Source organism: Heptranchias perlo, chromosome 28 (genome assembly GCF_035084215.1).
Source record: "Heptranchias perlo isolate sHepPer1 chromosome 28, sHepPer1.hap1, whole genome shotgun sequence".
Lineage (NCBI taxonomy): Eukaryota > Metazoa > Chordata > Chondrichthyes > Hexanchiformes > Hexanchidae > Heptranchias > Heptranchias perlo.
Window position 1 is genome coordinate 34,492,280 of NC_090352.1, and position 19,601 is coordinate 34,511,880.

Genomic DNA, 19,601 nt, shown 5'->3' on the forward strand with positions numbered 1-19,601 from the left:
ATTGCTTGAAAAAGGACCCTCAGCAATTTTGTTTTTTAAAAAAAAGAGCAAGACATGTCAAACGAGAAACAAGAAACTCTAACTTAAGCACAGAACACAAGGTCACAACTGCCACAACGCACAACTATAGCATTCCTCTGTAATGTTGCAAATAAATAAGATAGATCCACATTACCTATTTTGTATTCATATAGGTAATATCAATTTGAGAATTGGAGGAATTAGTCAGTCACTGCATAAATACCAAAAGGGCAGAGTGACATTTGAACTTGTTGACTAAACTGGACATCGTATGCAATGTAGTTGCTGGTGTGTTTCCATTTGTTGCTTGTAGCATCACTCAGAACTTGTATGGTACCCAATTTCTTTTGCTGTTTAGGCTACGCCCCCACATTGTCTCTCACTACTATGTTGTTATCTCAAGGACACATGTAGCTTGTCCCCAGGACTCATTCAACAGTGCTCTGTAACTGATCATTGGAAGCTGCAATGGGGAAATGCACCCCACCCCCCTGCCCTCAACAATAATCTCTGTGACTGTCCTGCTGAAACTGGGCACTCAATCGGTTTATAATTTGATGCAACAGAATAAACCACTGAAATGCCAACCGACTTGAGCACATCGAGATTCTTGGATAAAATAAGCTCACCTTCTTGAAATACTATTGCAAGCTTTAATATACTAACCAGAATTAACAAGGTTAGTGAGCAATCAAAGGAAATAGGCATGTGAAAGAAAGAGAAAAACAACATACAAAACAAACTGCTGCCAGAACATTTTGTTCCTACCCATTTGTGTTAAGGTGCAGCTGGAGGTCGAGGTGCAGCCTTACCACTGCTATTCTATCTGGCTACATGACTGATTGCTGTATAAAGCTTAAGTTTGTAAACATTAAATGAACAGCGTCACAGTAGAGTGTATTCAGGCACAATTAATAGAACAGCCTGGTACAGGAATCAGGATTTTTACTGCCACTTGGCTACAGCTTCAGGCTATAGAAAATACCATAGATGCTGCAGCACAACTTCTACAACAATTTTCTTTTCATATTTTTGTTTTATTAAAGCAAAGATAAAATCAGTTCACGTTGTCAGACACAATCAGCACTGCAAAAATTCATTCCATGTACAAATCCTCAGTGTTTTACCATGACAATTATCAGTCCTTTATATAATGGCAGTAAGCCAAATTGAGCAAGAGAAAACTTTTTTTGTAAGTTTTTTTTCCAATCATTCACTTTGGTGAACCTCTGAATAAGCTGATTGATCCAAGGTTAAAAAAAATAGCTTTTTTGGAAATTCCTCACTCTTATGGAACTGTCTCAGAACAAAACACTCTCCAATTGACTGCTGTGGAGAACAAAACATTACCCATATAAATCACAAAGAATACAGTTAAAAGTTACAGTGACAATTAGTAGCTTAAAATATTAAAAAGTAGTCTTCAGCATTCTCTAGAATATCTAACCTGGTCAATACTCAATCTGAGTGACAACTTTGTTTAATAAAATAGTTTTGAGACATTTTTTTCATGCATAAACAAGATCCCTGCTTAGGTTATATAACAGTTCATAGAATGATTACAGCACAGAAGGAGGCCCATCAAGCCCATGGAACATCATTTTCTGTTTGCACTTCAGATCACCATATTCATAGTTTATACTTTCTTAAATGTTCTTCCAGTTCAAACCACATTTTATAATTCTACAATCTATATAAATATTCACACTATTTTCACAAAAAACATTTAACTTTCAATTAACACATCTTCAATCTTTTTCTATTTCCATAAATAATTTAAATAATCAATAAATGTAGTAAAGCACAACAGAAAGCATGTTCTCCTGTTCAATCACTGCACTACCTCATTAATATTCCAATCCAGTACTTTGAAACTATAAATATCAAACCTGCAGTCATCAGAAAAAAAAATTACTTGCTGACATGGAATGTTCTTTTTATTTGGTCATTAGCTCAGAAGAAACTAGCTTTCAATCTACAGGGATTAAAGCTGCCAATTTAAAGCCCAGATCCTTTGTTTTCAGTGCTTCAAAGGAAAATTATCTAAAAATGATTCAGCAAATACACTGTGGTAGAGGGAAAAGAGAGCAATTAAAGACTACCAAAGTAATTTTATGATTAAAAACTGTATGTCTTGTAACATTGAGAAAAAAGGTGAAACACGTACTTGCAGCACCAAAATAGATGAGTTAATGGACCAACTTTTGCTGTCAAAATAATAGTGAAACTAATGGCGCTCACTATTACTTATGCGCAAACTGCACAGCAACTTCAGGCGAGGGCAGATTCTCAGTTAAACGTGAAAATCTGAAATTTATTGTCCAAGATGCCCCGGTCCGCCGTTAGCTTCGGGAAATGGCATTTCGCTGTCGGACTCACCATTCAAATGCTTTGAACGGCGTTGAGGTTCCTGTACTTGCACGGTAGACATGAACTAAGCGCGCTACACAAAGTTAGGGCTTGTCCATATCAGTCTAAGCACCCTTTTAACGGTGCAATAAGTGTTAATTACTGCCCGTCAATCTCTCTGGCACTGAAAATTAACTATTACAAGTGTGGAGTCTCATTCTTTCAGCTTTTAATTGTTGGAGATTTTTTAAAAATGTAATTTACTTTTAAAAAAAATTTTCTTTGTCTTTTTTTTTTCTCTCTCTCTTAATCTAATCTTTCTTTCACCCTCTATTTCTCATTCTGTACCTGACTTGACATTGAACTCACCGTTCGAACTTACACTTCCTTGTTCAGTCCTTGTGCTGATCATTTAATAATCCTTCAATCTGATTGGTTAAGCAGATACACAGTTGCTTGTCCTGTTCACACAGATCTCAGATGCCCTGTAGAGGGCGCCGCGCCGTTTCCATCTCCCACTTACAGCAACTTGTGGCACAAAATATCATGGTGATTAAACAGGCAAGGGGCAAGTCTAACTAGCAGCGGGCACCGTTCATTGACCCATTACAGCAAATTCTGGGCTAACGTATTTCAAAATAAATGCACTGAACCTAAAATGAACATGGCAGCATTCAATTCAGAATTGGAGCCTTTTCTGCTCAAAACTCCAGTACTAATGACAAGATCACAAGATAGATAGAGGAGGAAGGTTATTCAGTCCGTCCTAGCTCATCCATTCAGAAAGAATCTACAGGCCCTTCCCCCCTCCCCCCCATTACAACATCAAATTGTAAATTAGGCACACAATATTTAATGGAGAGTCATGAAGTACTATTTATATTTTCACAAGCGAGGACATCCAATAACCCGTATGACAATCACAAGATAGTTAGAAGGCCCTCTCTTAAGGATGACAATGTAATCCTATGAGTGTAATAACTTTCATTACACCAAATATATGGCATTTACAGCATTAGTTTACGACTCCTGACTACCACTGCTGGAACCATTTTCCAATACTACTGTGCATTACATATGAAACATTATTTCTCTAAGCCTGCCATTTGACAAGACAATTTCCTTCCCCAGTGGGGTTTCTCTTCATCCACCCACCATCACACCATGTTCCTCACATGCATACATCTTTCTTTTGTCTTCCTTTTTCTCAGCTATTCATCCTTCAATAGTCTAAGGTACAATTTCATGGAACTCAACAAATGCAAATAATAACAACTTGCATTTATATAGCGCCTTTAATGTAGTAAAATGTCCCATGATGCTTCATAGGTGTGTTATCAAACTAAATTTGATATTGAGCCACATAAGGAGATATTAGGACGGGTGACCAAAAGCTTGGTCAGAGGTAAGTTTTAAGGAGAGAGAGGTAGAGAGGCAGAGAGGCTTAGGGAGGGAATTCCAGAGCTTAGGGCCTAGGCAGCTGAAGACACAGCCGCCAAAGGTGGAGCGATTAAAATCAGGGACGTGCAAGACATCAAAATTAGAGGAGTGCAGCTATCTCGGAGGGTTGTAGGACTGGAGGAGTTTAGAGAGGCCATGGAGGGATTTGAAAACAAGGATGACCCATAATCAGAGAACTCCCTCAAAAACACAGACCACAGCATCGTGACCAAGTATCCTCCTCCACTCAACATAATCCATATCAACAGTTTTAACTTAAAAAAAACCACACACCAGAATGTATCAAATGAACTATCAGAAATAGCTTACCAAGAATAAAGCACTCATATCTGATATAACTAAGGTTCCCCTTCTTTAACATTGCCACATAATCCAAACCTCAAGTCCTGTTCCCACTCTAGGCTTAAATCCCCATCTCTCTCGTTTCTCCCAAATCTCCCACCCACATCCATGGGACCTACCTCCAGCTCCCTCAACTCTATTCCCACCAAACTCCTGATCCCTCAACTTCCCTTCCTGGCTTCCATACCATTTGATATTGTAAATGGATCTCAATTTTCACACATAAAAATAGAAAGTGCTGGAAACACTCAGCAGTCAGGCAGCATCTGTGGAGAGAGAAACCAAGTTAATGTTTCAGGTTGATGACCTTTCATCAGTTCGGATGTAAAGTCATCGACGTGAAACGTTAACTTGGTTTCTCTCTCCGCAAATGCTGCCTGCCCTGCTGAGTGTTTCCAGCATTTTCTATTTTTATTTCAGATTTCCAGCATCCGCAGTTATTGTACTTCAATTTTCAGGCATTGACCCCCTCCCTTTCAAAACCACGGTCATCATAACTGCTCTCAAAAAAAAACTGACACCTCTGTCCTCGCCAACCCTCGCACCATCTCCAGTCTCCTTTTCTTCTACAAGATTCTTGAATGTGTTGTTACCTCCCAGATCCATGCCTACCTCTCCGCAATCTCCGGTGTGAATCCCTCCCATCAGGTTTCCACCTCTGCCACAGAATTGAAACAGCCCTAACCGAAGTCTCCAACAACATACTCCATGAATCTGACCATGGTACTTTAAGCCACCTCAACCGCTGTAACTTCCTCATGCTAAGCACTGGGAAGACCAAAGCCTTTCCATTCCCTTCCCTGCCCACTGTTTCAGGCTGAATCAGACTGTTCATAACCTGGGCATACTGTTCAATCCCAAAATGAACTTCCAACCCCATAATTCTCTCCATCACAAAGATCGTCAAATTCCACCTCCATAACATTGCCCACCCCCCACCCCCCACCCCCATCTCAGCCCATCCAATGAAATCCTCATATATGCCTGTGTCACCACCAATTACTCTAATGCTCTCCTGGCTTCTCTTTCCGACTACATCCAAAACACTGCTGTGCATATCCTATCCCACGCCATATTCCGCTTGTCCATCATACCTGTCCTCACTGACCTACATTAGCTCCCAGCCCCTCTACCCATGCCTCAAACTTAACATTTTCATCCTTATGTTTAAATCTCTCCACAGCCTCACCCCTCCCTATTTCTAACCTCATCCAGCCCTACAACGCTTCGCCCCTTGAATTCTGGCTCAGAGTGTTTTTTTCCCTCAAGACACTATGAAGTGTCTTGGGATGTTTTTATATAAATGCAAGTTGTTGATGTTTGTGGTGCAATCCCAGACCAATAGATGGATTATTGGCCATAAACCACTGTTACCAAATATGTTTATTCTTTTACAATCCTATCTGCAATATTTTAAACCCACCCTTCAAAAACCCTAAAGCAACCAATAAAGTATGGTAAAACCCTGGTTAAGTCAGAGCTATGCATCAACTTTCCAAACAAAAAAGCCTATACAAATTTTATGTAGCTTGCAGAACGGATGTGAGTTACTGCCCATAGGATTTGGAACAATGCTTTGCAAGTGGCTGTTCTGATCAGTAACTGTTGATTCAACTGCATGAATAATTCACTGGAATGACTGCCCAACTATCTGATGCCACTATATGCAGGAGCATAATGCACATTCCTGGTAAATATCTTGAGCACACAATATGCATATAAAATTCTTTACAGCAGATTTCAATATTGAATGAAACAGTGATAAGCATGTTATTTCCATTGTCTGAATTGTGTATATTCTACTCCAGTAATATTTAAATACCAAAGTTTGAATTTGACTAAGATTTACCATGAGGTCAAAGTAATCAAGTTGAAAGAACTAACAGTCAACATGCTTGTAAAGGACACCATGTTCTCTCAGTAACTGTTTTATTATTTTAAATAATAAAACAATTACTCACCAATAAAGCAAAGTCCAATTCCAAGGATTTTGAATTTTTTCTGCAAGATACCATGAGGATTGACAAAAGTTACCAGTAGACAAATTCCACCATGTCAAATAATTGAGAATTTGGGAGATTCCAGAGGATTGGAAAGTGCCCAAGTAACAACAATGTTTTAAAAAGCTGGAAATTACAGACAAGTAAGTTTAAAATGAATTGTAGGGAAAAATAAGTTAACTATTGCCAAAGCAAGCACTCTCAAAAGGAAGATCTACTTCATTGACCAGAAATTTTTCTGAAAATATTACTGATGCTGCACAAGGCAATGAGGCCGATATGATATGCTTGGATTTTCAAAGTTTCTGACAAGGTCCCACATCAGCAATTAATGACAAGGTAACAAAATGGGGAAACGATCAGCAAGGATAGATAATTGTTTTCAAACAGGAAACAGAGGACATCCATAACTGAGAATTTCTCAAGCTTGAAAGAGGTCAAGGGCAGGGTTACCTAGGGATTGGTTTAGAGACTCTTGGCTTTTCTGATGTGTGATTGTAGGCAAAATTCTCAAGTTTGCATTGGATACCAACATAAAAGCAATTAATGAGCAAAAATACAACTATATTCAGAAGGATTCAATCTTTTAGGTAATAGATGACAGATACAATTTAATTAAATAAGTACAAAATGATTAGTATGAGAGAAAGGAATCAAAAAGAGGGAGAATACAAAGAATTTTATAGCACTTTATCAGGTTTCTCAGAAGCATCTCATTTAAACATACAAGATTCTGAGAGGCTTGACACTGTAAATGCTGAGAGACTGTTTCCACCGGCTAGAGAATCTAGGACTAGGGGGCATAGTCCCAGGATAAGAGGTCAGCCATTTAGGACTGAGATAAGGAGAAATTTCTTCACTCAGAGGGTGTGGATCTTTGGAATTCTCTACCCCAGAGGGCTGTGGGTGCTCAGTCGTTAAATATATTCAAGACTGAGATCGATACATTTTTGGACTCGAGGGGAATCAAGGGATATGGGGATCGAGCAGGAAAGTGGAGTTGAGGTCGAAGATCACCCATGATCTTATTGAATGGTGGAGAAGGCTCGAGGAGCCTTACGGCCTGCTTCTGTTTCTTTTGGTCATCCCAAAGTGCTCCACATGGAATGAATTGTATTGTGCAGTTACTGTTGTGTAGGTCAGTGTGGCAGCTATTTTGCATATAGCAACAAAGTCCCACCAACAGTAATGCAATGAATGAAGTTAATTTCTTCGTGGTGTTGATTTAGGGAGGAATGTTGGAGCGGCCAGAAAAATCGAGAATATTTTGATAAATATCTATCAAAAGATATTTAACATCCACCTGACCCACTGGACTAGGCAGATGGAGCCAGAGTTTAACATTAACAGTGATGACACAGCACTCCTTCAATACTGCAATGAAGTACCAAACTAGATTATGTACTCAAGGCTATCGAAGTGAATAGAATAAACTGGTTCAAGCTGTAATGAGACATTTGGAGAAGGGATTCAGGGATATGGTGAGAAGGCAAGTAGGTTGAGATCAAATGATCTTTTCTGAAAATACTCATACTCTTAGGTGCTTTGAAAAAAAGACTCCCATCAGTGCTGCATGTGAAAAACTGAAACTGCTGTTTAGAGAGCATTTCAGGCAAGCTCAATTCTTCAATACTCCGAACGAAAGCCCCACCATAATGGCTACTGGGACATTAATTTTCAGGCATCATTAAGTAAACTGTGGTGATCAATTCAGTCACATAATATAAAGTAGTAATTAGATGGCAGCCACATGTAAATGACTATTACAACTTCCTTAATGGGGCCTGAAAACAAATATCCATTTGCGATATACAGCCTCAGTGTGACAGCTGTAACAGAATGCACTAGCTCTCCAGAAGTGGCCAGAAGACAGGGAGTGGAGCCTGGGCCACCCCATCACACTGTGAATACTTTCTGTTCTATCCTATGCATCCAATTTGGTTTTGGGCAACATGGGTCACCTCAGAGATCCCGCAAAAAATTTACATCCTGCACATCTACCTGAACAAGAGTGACACCCAGGATGGGGGAACTGATGCAAGGGTCAGGTCCTGGAATATAAAAAAAAACGCTCACTCAAGTTTGCATATGCAAACACCATACACGCATAGTAGCTAAATCAGGTTCCCACCTTTAATGGCAGACTGAGTGAATAGTTAAAGTACTGAACATAAAACCTAATGGATACATGTCCGCTTGGGTTGGAACCCTACTTCTGGTAGCAGTTTAATTTGATCACAACTAGGAACAGGTTGATAAAGTACATAACGACCAGGATAGTTTGGGCAGCTGGGCTAAAAATGCCAGATCTTACAATTTGGACAAATGCAAAAATCAGGGGATTGGGAAAGGATAATAACCAGAGATAATGTAAGCTAACTGATACTATTCTACAGTACAACACAGAAGAGATAGTTTGAGGGTACTGGTGGCTAGGACAAGGGCAGCAGGCACATGGGATCACCACCACTTGCACATTCCCCTCCAAGTCACACACTATCCTGACTTGGAAATATATCACTGTTCCTTCGTCGTCATCGGATCAAAATCCTGGAACTCCCTGCCTAATAGCATGGTAGGAGTACCTTCACCACACGGATTGCAGCGGTTCAAGGCAGCGGCTCACCACCACCTTCTGAAGGGCAATAAATGCTGGCCTTGCCAACGACGCCCACATCCCATGAATCATAGAAAGGTTACAGCATGGAAGGAGGCCATTTGGCCCATCGAGTCCGCACCGGCCCTATGCAAGAGCAATCCAACTAGTCCCACTCCCCCGCCCTATCCCTGTAGCCCTACAAATTTTTTCCTTTCAAGTACTTATCCAGTTTCCTTTTGAAAGCCACAATTGAATCTACCTCCACCTGCTCCACCTCCACCCCCACCCCCCGGCAGTGCATTCCAGATCCTAACCACTCGCTGTGTAAAAAAGTTTTTCCTCATGTCACCTTTGGTTCTTTTGCCAATCACCTTAAATCTATGTCCTCTGGTTCTTGACCCTTCTGCCAATGGGAACAGTTTCTCTCTATTCTGTCCAGACCCTTCATGATTTTGAATACCTCTAACAAATCTCCCCTCAACCTTCTCTGTTCCAATGAGAACAACCCCAGCTTCTCCAGTCTATCCACGTAACTAAAGTCCCCCATCCCTGGAATCATTCTAGTAAATCTTTTCTGCACCCTCTCTATGGCCTTTACATCTTTACTAAAGTGCAGTACCCAGAACTGGACACTATATTCCCGTTGTGGTCAAACCAGTGATTTATAAAGATTCATCATGACTTCCTTGCTTTTGTACTCTATGCCTCTATTTATAAAGCCCAGGATCCTGTATGCTTTTTTAACCGTTACCAACCTGCCCTGCCACTTTCAACGATTTGTGCACATATAACCGCAGATCTCTCTGTTCCTGTACCCCTTTTAGAATTGTGCCCTCTCGTCTATATCGTCTCTCCTCGTTTTTCCTACCGAAATGTATCACTTCGCATTTTTCTGCGTTAAGTTTCATCTGCCACACGTCCACCCATTCCATTAGCCTGTCTATATCCTCTTGAAGTCCATCACTATCCTCCTCACTGTTCACTACACTTCCAAGTTTTGTGTAATCTGCAAATTTGGAAATTGTGCCCAGTACACCCAAGTCCAAGTCATTAATGTATATCAAGAAAAGCAGTGGTCCTAGTACCGACCCCCGGGGAACACCACTGCACACCTCCCTCCAATCCGAAAAACAACCGTTCACCATTTCTCTCTGCTTCCTGTTACTTAGACAATTTTGTATCCATGCTGCTACTACTGGCCCCTTTATTCCATGGGCTTCAATCGTGATGACAAGCCTATTAGGCAGCACTTTATCAAACCCCTTTTGAAAGTCCATACACACCACATCAACTGCATTGCCCTCATCGACCCTCTCTGTTACCTCATCAAAAAAACTCTATCAAGTTAGTTAAACATGATTTGCCTTTAACAAATCCATCTTGGCTTTCCCTAATCAATCCATACTTGTCCAAGTGACAGCTAATTGTGTCCCGGATTATTGTTTCTAAAAGTTTCCCCAGCACCGAGGTTAAACTGACTAGCCTGTAGCTGCTGTGTTTATCCTTATACCCTTTCTTGAACAAGGGTGTAACATGAATAAAGCACCAATCTCAAGAAATGATTTCAAGTTTGTGCAGTGCACTGGTGTAGTCACACTACAGTACTGCATACAATTCTGGTTACTGTATCATGAGAAATTCATCAGGCATTGGACAGGGTGCAAAGGACAGCTAAATTGTTAGCTGAGATCAGACACCTGATATAAGGAGGCTGCAGAAGCTGGGAATTTTTACACTGGAGAAGACTTAGGGGCGATCTTATTGAAGTCTTCAAGACCCTAAATGACTCCAAGCTGTGTTCTGAAAGTTGATTTGAAAAAGCACGTGCTACTTTAGGGTAATGAGCTCTGTGGCATAGGCAGATATTGCAATTCAACACAATTAAAATCGCTAGAACATTGTTCACTTTGAATATGCTGTATATATATCAAACAAAAGTGCGTAATGCCTTTTTAGAATTCAACAGAATTGATACAAGTTGAAAAGCAAAATTAAAACTGCAACTGGCCCCAAAGGGAACTGGGAACTCTCCATATAGGAAATTACAGCAACACCACTTTGTAAATCAGTCTTAGTTGATTGAAAACCTCTGTTTTGGAAGAGGAGTAGCAAATTTCAAAGGGTGACCTTGCAAATAATAATGCACTCCTGGGGACTCCTATGCTAACTTAAAAAGTCAGTTGCCAGTTAGTCAGAGGAAAACGATCATGGCAGAAGTCATTTATATATTAGTATAGAAGAGAAATAATATTCTTGTAAGTCAACAAATACAGAAGTCTGACAAGTTTAGTGACCTCCTGGGATCCCCTCACAGACTCCCTAAGACCCAGGGAATCCAGTTTGAAAATCTGTGTCCTATAACACATCAAAATTCCAGTTACAATGAACAACTCACAACTGTTCAAATTCTTTCAGAGTTCAAATACATTTGTGCTCATAAACCCTAGGCAAACTGGCTGATCTTCATCAGACCCCTGCCGTGCCAAAACAAAAAGGTCAGTATATTTATGACCTTTACTTCTTTGCCAAAAATATTGGAAAACAAAATTCCTTTCTTATATTTCAGAAAGCATTTATAATTTTTTTTAAAACCAGCCACGGTGTGAAAATGCATTAAAACAAAACTGAAAAAGAAAAAATACACCTCCAGCTACTTAGTCAGAATATACAAAGAAAATTACTTTAAAACCAACTCTGACCACACTTCAGCTCGCTGCTGAAGGAAACAAAAAAATAATTCAGCTATATCACTGATGCCAATGTGTTATACCACCTCTGTTGCTGCACTATAAAAAAGTGCCTAAGAACCTCACTGCGTTGGTAACGCCAAAACATTTGAGGATTGAATTTTGCAAATTGGAGGAAACCACAAGATCAGTTTCTAACTCCAGTTTTGTTATATAATGTGCAGGTGGGCAGCATTACAGTCTCAAGTTTATGAGCTAAGTGTTATATTGTAGGTAAACAGAATTTTACAAAAAATTATTAGAATAAAGGGTCCTCCGTAGTGATCATCTTTTTCACAAGTGTAAAAGGTGGACAAAAAAGTATACAAAATGAGAAATAAATCGTGCCACTTTCTGCTTTTTGTCTGATCTTGAGATAACAAGGAGAAGTTGTTATGGTTACAAGCAAAGGACCCAAACAGCTGCTACTTCCAACAACAATAGCCTTTAATAGACCTCAGGATCTACTTAGCCCATTACTCCACAGGGAGCACCTGAGCAGTGGCCTTAAAAGAACAGGCTAGCAGCTAAACATTGCAACCATTCTCTAAATCCCAGCAGCAGCAGATCTGCTAACATATATTTTAAAAAGTTTTACATCTAGTGCATGCCCATCACACTTCAAAAAAAAATCTAAAAAGTCATTTCCTGATGAGTTTTTTAACCTTTTGATAATCTGGTCTCTCCCAAGGATTGGAGCTGGGAGCTTTTTTTTTGACAATCTACACAAATTTCTCTCAATAATTAGCCTCTGGTTGATCTCAGGATCTGCCTACTGAAACCATTCCCTCACAGGGAGCAGCCATGGTGTGGAGATGCCGGTGATGGACTGGGGTGGACAAATGTAAGGAGTCTTACAAAACCAGGTTATAGTCCAACAACTTTATTTGAAATCACAAGCTTTCGGAGGCTTCCTCCTTGTGTAAGACATTTGCCCACAGGGAGTGCCTGAGCTGTAGCTTTAAAGGGACAGGCCAGGCTAGACACCGTTCCATCTTAGCAGCTAAATAGCACAGACCTTGCTCCAGACTCTCAGACTACCCATGATCAATGCCATAAGGATCAGCTGGAATTCAAATTAAAAAACAGAACCCTCTCAATTAGATTGCATTAGAATAATTGCCAAGAGTCCATTATTTTCTATTAACAAGTAGCACTGATAAGTTGCTTTCCTCTTGGGGGAAAAAAACACAAAGCTGCAATGTTATTGGTTATCATTCAGCATGAACTATATGGCACAAAGGATTGTAAAAGCCAAACTGAAGCATAGTTTACTGGATCAAATACAAAAAGCTACTGCAATTTTTGTTTTGTTCCCACACTGTCAGGTTAACATTTTAGACAGTATATTACCCAATTTCTGGTATTTCAGAGCCTGAGATGCAAGCAAGTATGGGAGAATAAACAATGTTGAAATTCCTACCTTCTGAAAAACCACAACAGCAATTTTGCTCTGGCATCCAGAATGAACTTTGATTTTTACAAACACAAGCCATAGTGCAGTTTACTTTAACAGATGAACTGAAGGGGGAACAAAAGAAAGAAAAAAAATCACTTCCGTAATTTACCTTCCCAATACTCGTAAAATGTTGTTTCCAGCTAGCAAAGAAAGGAAGGGGAAAGGCTTATATAATCATCTTTTATTTATTCCTTTCAGATCTCGACTATTTCTTCCTGCCGTCATGGCAGGACTCCTCCGCAGCCAGTGTTACAGCTTGCATAGTTACTCAATGAGTGTTCTGACCCATTTGTAAACATCTCCTTCTGTTGTCAGATGGAGTACTCTGTTGTGAAAAACTCCAACCAGCAACTCAGTGGGAAACAGCAGCTCTTGGCCATCAAGGGGTTGGAAGCTTAACACTCAACCAAAATTTATAGATAAATATGACAACTATCATTTGCTAATAGATTGAAAATGTACATAAAGCAACACTAAATACAGGCTTTGTTCAGATTCCTGGTCATTTTTATAGAACTTGCCCATGTTCAAACAATTCTTTTAATATCAACAACTATTCCCTGCTGCTTTTATCATGGTAATTGCCACAATTTACCATCTCCTTGTAATGTGAACTGGATTAGGTTTATCATTTCACAGCACCAACACTGTGGACCGAGGATTTCAGGTAGCCTCTTTGACCGCGATTGTTTCTTCTGATTTTTGGGGTCAATCGCACTTCTAGTTCAGTACCTGCATATAGCGACATATGTAATAGCTGATCATAGGTAGTTGCATTTCGAAGTTTGGGAACATTAATGGTAGTCACACAAATACAAAGCATCCAAACAAACTGTCCATCCCCTTGAGTACTGTGTGATAGCCCTCAATTTCTCCCTCATCACACATGGACAGAGACCATTTAAGCCACAACTCTTCACATAAATATTATTTATTTTGTAAGCACCAGTTATTAAGTTATTCAACTCAAAAAACTATTAACCATTACTTTAATGTGGAGGTTCGCAACTTAAAATCCTGAAGTCATGTTTTTCACACTAAAAACACATCAGAACAAAGAATGTCAAACAATCCTGATGATATCACATCAGAAGTACGTTCAATTAGTTGTTAATAGTCCACAATACTGGTCTAAATTGCTACCTAGAAGATCATATCCTCTCAATTTCTAATTATATTCCAGTTTCCTCAGACGAGGTCATGTAAAATGTTGCAAAAGTATCAGCCCAAACCCATGGGTGTTTCTGCCATACAGCACTGCTCCCATGGGTATGGTTACAATAAATGGGGATCTAACCCCTGATTAAATTAATGTCTAGTTTTCTTTTAGGAAAATATATGCCACAGGCAACTGTGTAAGCATTTTTGACGCACTAGTAGCCCTACGTAGTGGTAACAGGAGTATGAGCAGTATTAGCGGGCACAAAATGCCTACAACTTGGCTCATTATGGTAAGAGCTGTGAAAAATAGAAATATCATGCTGATATAGTAGGACATGCACTTTTAAAGTTACAGTTAAGGCACATTATTATTGGGACAGAGCACTTGGCCTTGCTGTACCTACTCTGGGAATGGCTGATGCCAATAAATGTAGAAAAAAATGTTTTCTACTGGCACTTACTCACCTTGTTAAAACGAGAATAAAAATATAAATTTAATTCTAAAAAATCTTTAGTATATTGCAATCTTAGCCAGATTTATTGAAATGTCTGTCTGGACACATCAGTGAAAACCAACCTTTTTACTCTACAGAGGTACTTTATTGTTATCGCACACCCATTAGTATCTCAAATGATATGCTTTGCCATGTCTTTGCCATTACCAAACAGCAGCATCATGTAACCCATAGTTGGTGTACAGTTAGCTGCATCAGCATCTGCTTTCTGATAGAACACTTAAATAATTTGACAGGGACCGTTCATAAAACTGTACAACACATTTATTCAAGGAGTTCTTTATTCCACAATTTTCTATGCTTTTTCCTTGAAGCTGCTGATTCCTGCTGGGGTATGGTTCCAAGGGCACCAACAGCCCGCTAGTATTTTGCCCCAGGGAGTATTTTTCCTGTGCATGCTGAGATAATGAGTGGTGGGTGGCAACTGGACCACAGAGGGCATCACAGTGGAGCTCAATCCTGGCCTCACTCGACACGTGCAGACTTTCTAGTAGGGAATCACTAAATAGCAATCAGGAGCAGGAACTCTGATTGATTTTCCACCTACCTAGTCGAGAGGTATTAAAACCAACCAACTGTAGTGCCCAATTGCTGGCCAACATTAGCTAACTCAGTACAGACAACAACAACTTGCATTTTGACAAGGGATTGACTCTTGGGCCCCTAGTCTGTAAGACTTAGTAACACATCACAGAGTGCATTTTATAGAGAATGTCACAACAAAGTAAAAAGCTTTATGTGTCAATTCAGTTGGCAGCGTTCAGGATGTTGATGCCCAATTCTTTAAGAAAAAGAGATTTTTAAAAAGTTCTTCACTAAGTTTCTCTTCAATAAGAATAGCTTAGGATGTGTGATTTACTACAAAGATGCTGAAGTACAAACAGTGTTTTAAAACCAGATCTGAATGAAGTAACCTCTGGGTCAGTGATCAAAGTTACATCAGACAAAATGTAATTAGACTGAGAAACCGCATGTAAATCTTCTGACTAAAACATCTGGTATTCTCCTGACCCCGTGCTCTGGCAGTGAAACATTGACTCAACAAACATTGTTAATGGTGCACATTGTTAACGGTGTTTCCGTATTTGAGAGAAAATATATCCCTGAGAAAATTAAACATGAAAATGCATATTCTTCCAAAATTTTCCTCAGAATAATTGTCACACAAAGAAGGCAGATAGTGGCAAGTTCAAGAATTTGATTCATTGGCTAAATTCACAGGAATGAACCAATGTCCTGCCACACTTTGTGGCACAACTCTCTGGTTCTACACAAGCAAGGAAGAGAGGTTTAGAGAAGAAGCTCCAGAAAGTAGGGATGAGGTAGCCAATAGCTCTGCCACTGTTGGGAGGAGCAGGCTGGGGGATGCACAGGAAGCTAGAATCAGAGCAATAAAAGACTCAAGCTGGAGGAAGTTGCAGTGGTAGGGTTGGGCAAGACCAAAGAGAAGGATTTTCAATTCAGTGCGTTGGGAGCCAGTGGAAGTAAGCAAGGATGGCAACCATGAGCGAACAGGACATGTGTGCCAGAATGCTAGTGGCAGAGTTTTAGACAAGTTAGAATTTGTGTAGGTTGGAGCAAGGGAATGGAATTCAGCAGCTGAGGGAAGGGATTAGGTAATGACGGAGGTGGGCAATTGCACAGTTAGAAGTAAGCGGCCTTAGTGAGGAATCAGATAGGTATGGGGTTTGAAGCTCAGCTCAAGATTGTGAGCTGAGGTGCACCAAGGTTGTGCACCTTTTGGTTTAGCCTGAATAAGAGGCTGGGGCAAGAGGATAGGGTCAGGGGCAAAGAGTTTTTGACTGGAACTGACTTAAGATGCATTTGGTTCTCCAATATTCAACTGGAGAAAATTCTAGCTCATCCACGACTTTCACATTAGAAAATCCCAGCTGGCTAGAGGATGCCAATCAGACTCATTTGGTCCTGCAATTTATCATCAGACACCTTGCACATACTCCAGCTCACAAGCTAGTTGCACTGAGTGATTGTTTCATTGTTTGCATCATGGTATTTGCACAATATACAGTCAACACAATAATATCCCAGTTTTGTGCAGTGGTTTACCTGACTGAATTACATTTGAAGTGTTTGAATGGCATGGTTGAACATGATGCTCGTGCTTCACCACAGCAATACACTTTGTATAGTTTTTTTTAACTATGCAATTGAGGGTACATGCCAAGTGAAAACCAGGAAATGAAGGGGGAAAAACAAGGAGAGTAGACCTCATGTGCCTCCCATCAGCCCGTTATAGAGCAGTACTGATAAACAGACTAGGAAAAAGTTACCAGCCTGTCCTCTGGGCCAAAGAAGCTTTATGACATGTGTAAACTTTGGGGGAGGGGAGGAAGAAAGAAACCTAAAAAATAAACACAATTCAGGTTGATCCAGTGACAAGAGTTTGTTGGTATGGTAATGGTAGACTGGAGGCATTTTCACAAAGAGGAGTTTCAGATATCAGTCTTCTGCAGAAGGTGGGAAGGCACTGCCTAAAAAGGAGGAATAATTGGAGTCCAAGCCCTGACTGCCACTAGTAAATGAATACTGTAGAAGGGGCCCAGGGACAGTCACCTACCTACTCTCTGAACCAGGGACTGTGGTAAAATGGGGGAAGGAAGAATCTAAGTGTAGAGAAACAGAGAGTTTCTCTTCCCTTAAATAATAAACTTTAATTATTTTAGCAAAGTACAGCAACTTCAAGTAGCAAAATCAAATGAACCCATCTCCATGACCGATGAAGCAGCTCTTAGGCACACCCACATTAAATAATTTGTATATTTAGCCGGTTTTGACTTTAAATGATGGCTATAATCAACCTTATTTAACAGAAAGGTTTATTAACTATTACGATAAGTGACAAAAACAAACTAGAGTAATACTAAGTATCTTACCTGAACATCATAAAGTGCTACGATGTTCTCATGTTGAAGCTCCTAAAATAAAAAGTATAAAATCATAATTGAAATAATGTACAGAGGAAAAAAAACTGAAGCGCTGCCAATAGCTTAGACCTTCTGTTGTTGTAACCAGCACAGTGGACTCTTTCAAGTCTCTCTTTTTTGCTTTTCTCACAAGTTATTCATTTCGTCAACCATGCATCAGACATTACTGAAGTTGTGTATACAAAGGCAATAACAGCTTCTACTAGCCAAATTTCAAGCATCCGTGTATAACCCACCCATGTAAACTTTAACCCAGTGGCACACAACACATTAAACTGAAGAAAATCAAAAGGTTGTGTATATTTCTTGTGCTACTTTGGAAAGAAGGCCATAAAAGAGATCACAATTCAGTAAAATCCTCAAATTATATTACCTGCTTTTCCGCTGCGAAAAATATATTACACCCAACAGATTAAAAAGAAAAATCACTTCCACAAAATCAGAAAAGTCAGGATGAGAAATGTAACTAGATTAATGGTAATTACTACATTACATAGTTGCTATAGTGCAACAAGTTAAAAATGCATGACAAACTATGAAATAAGGAATCCCTGTTTTTTTTAAAATTGAAATCTGGGAAGTCAACATATTAAAACTATAGCAGAAATAACTGAACTTGGAGAATATTTACTCCTGACTTCCCATTAACTTCAGCTCTGTAAATTCTTTTACCAAGCATGCAATGAGAGAAGGTGGTGATGGATATGGGAATACAGGAATCTGACCTACGTATCTCTATTAAATGTGATTGTTCAAACTACCCCTTACATCATATTGATCACCAAACTGAGCAGTATTCATCTGCAACTTCTGCAGTGTTTCATTTGTGTAGATCATATAGCCTCAAAATCCACAGCTGCCAATATGACATTGGGAGTCAGTACTGCAACAAAGCAATACTAGAACATAATTAGTAAATTTTCCTCATTGTGCTTTGAATATGACAGTGGCAAAGATTAAACACCAAGAAGACATTTGCACAAATTAAACAACCAGTGTAATTTCAGTGTAATTGATGTTCTATTTATTACCATGTTTACTACTGGTGAATTGGCAAGTATTTTGGAAAGCAACAAAAGGTTACCATAAAAGCATCTACATGGTTGCCATATGAGCTTTTTAAATGGGGTCCTGTGCATTGCAAGTGGGGAACTGGAAGGAAAAAACAAAAATATGAGACTTGCTGACAGCAGGTATAAATTATATGGGTGTTAAATCTAATCCAACTTTCAAGTGCCAGTAATGTCCAATCAAAGAATGGAATTGGGCAACATTTTATATATATATATATATATATATATATATATGGTACCTCTAGATGTCACTAGCATATTTAGAAACGTCAACCAACTTGAGCCCAATACCAGACTCATAAAAATTGAATCTGGGAGTCTGACTGGACTGCTCAAGTCAGAATCCAAACTGTAATAGTACTATCGCTTCACAGCTTTGGTTAAATGGGATGGGCAAACAACAGCTACTCGAGTGTCCATTTTTAGTTGAGTAAACCAAAATCCAAGCACTGAATGCGAATTGCTCAACTTTTATTTTGTCTGCTGACAAGTCAAACACAAGGAAACACCATACCTTTAATATCTTGATTTCTTTCCCAAGCAGGATTTGCGATTTTGACAGATTTTTCTTATTTATGCATTTCACAGCTACTTCCCAATCTGATTTCTAAGGGAAGATAAAGAAAGTCATTTACGAATGCAGATGATAGATTAAATTTAAAGCTGCAGAACAAGGTCTGAAAACAAGTGCAGCAACAATAGTGTTCCAACTTGCAGATATATACGCAATGTTATTCTATTTCTTGTTTTCTTCACTGAGATACAAGATAAATCACTCACATTTAGCTTAACCCCAACCAAAACAACATTAACTAATAGTGCGTGACAAGATCTCACTGCACGTGTGCAAAACCGTGCCAACAACCACACTCCTGAGCTGTTGGCAGTATTTACGCAACACTGAGCACATTAACCGAAAGAAAATTCAATCTTTGAGGTCTGCAATACCT

General features: G+C 39.4%; 1 protein-coding gene across 4 annotated transcripts in view; it reads right to left on the bottom strand.

Moving 5' to 3' along the window:
• The window catches only part of ulk2 (unc-51 like autophagy activating kinase 2), a 92,051-nt gene that overhangs the window by 60,318 nt on the left and 12,132 nt on the right, over nt 1-19,601 (bottom strand). For all 4 annotated transcript variants that reach the window (XM_068008449.1, XM_068008450.1, XM_068008451.1 and 1 more), the window contains 2 exons: nt 19,166-19,258; nt 17,528-17,569 (listed from right to left, as the gene is read on the bottom strand). In XM_068008449.1, the coding sequence (XP_067864550.1) occupies nt 17,528-17,569; nt 19,166-19,258 (135 nt within the window). The remainder of the gene's footprint in view (nt 1-17,527; nt 17,570-19,165; nt 19,259-19,601) is intronic.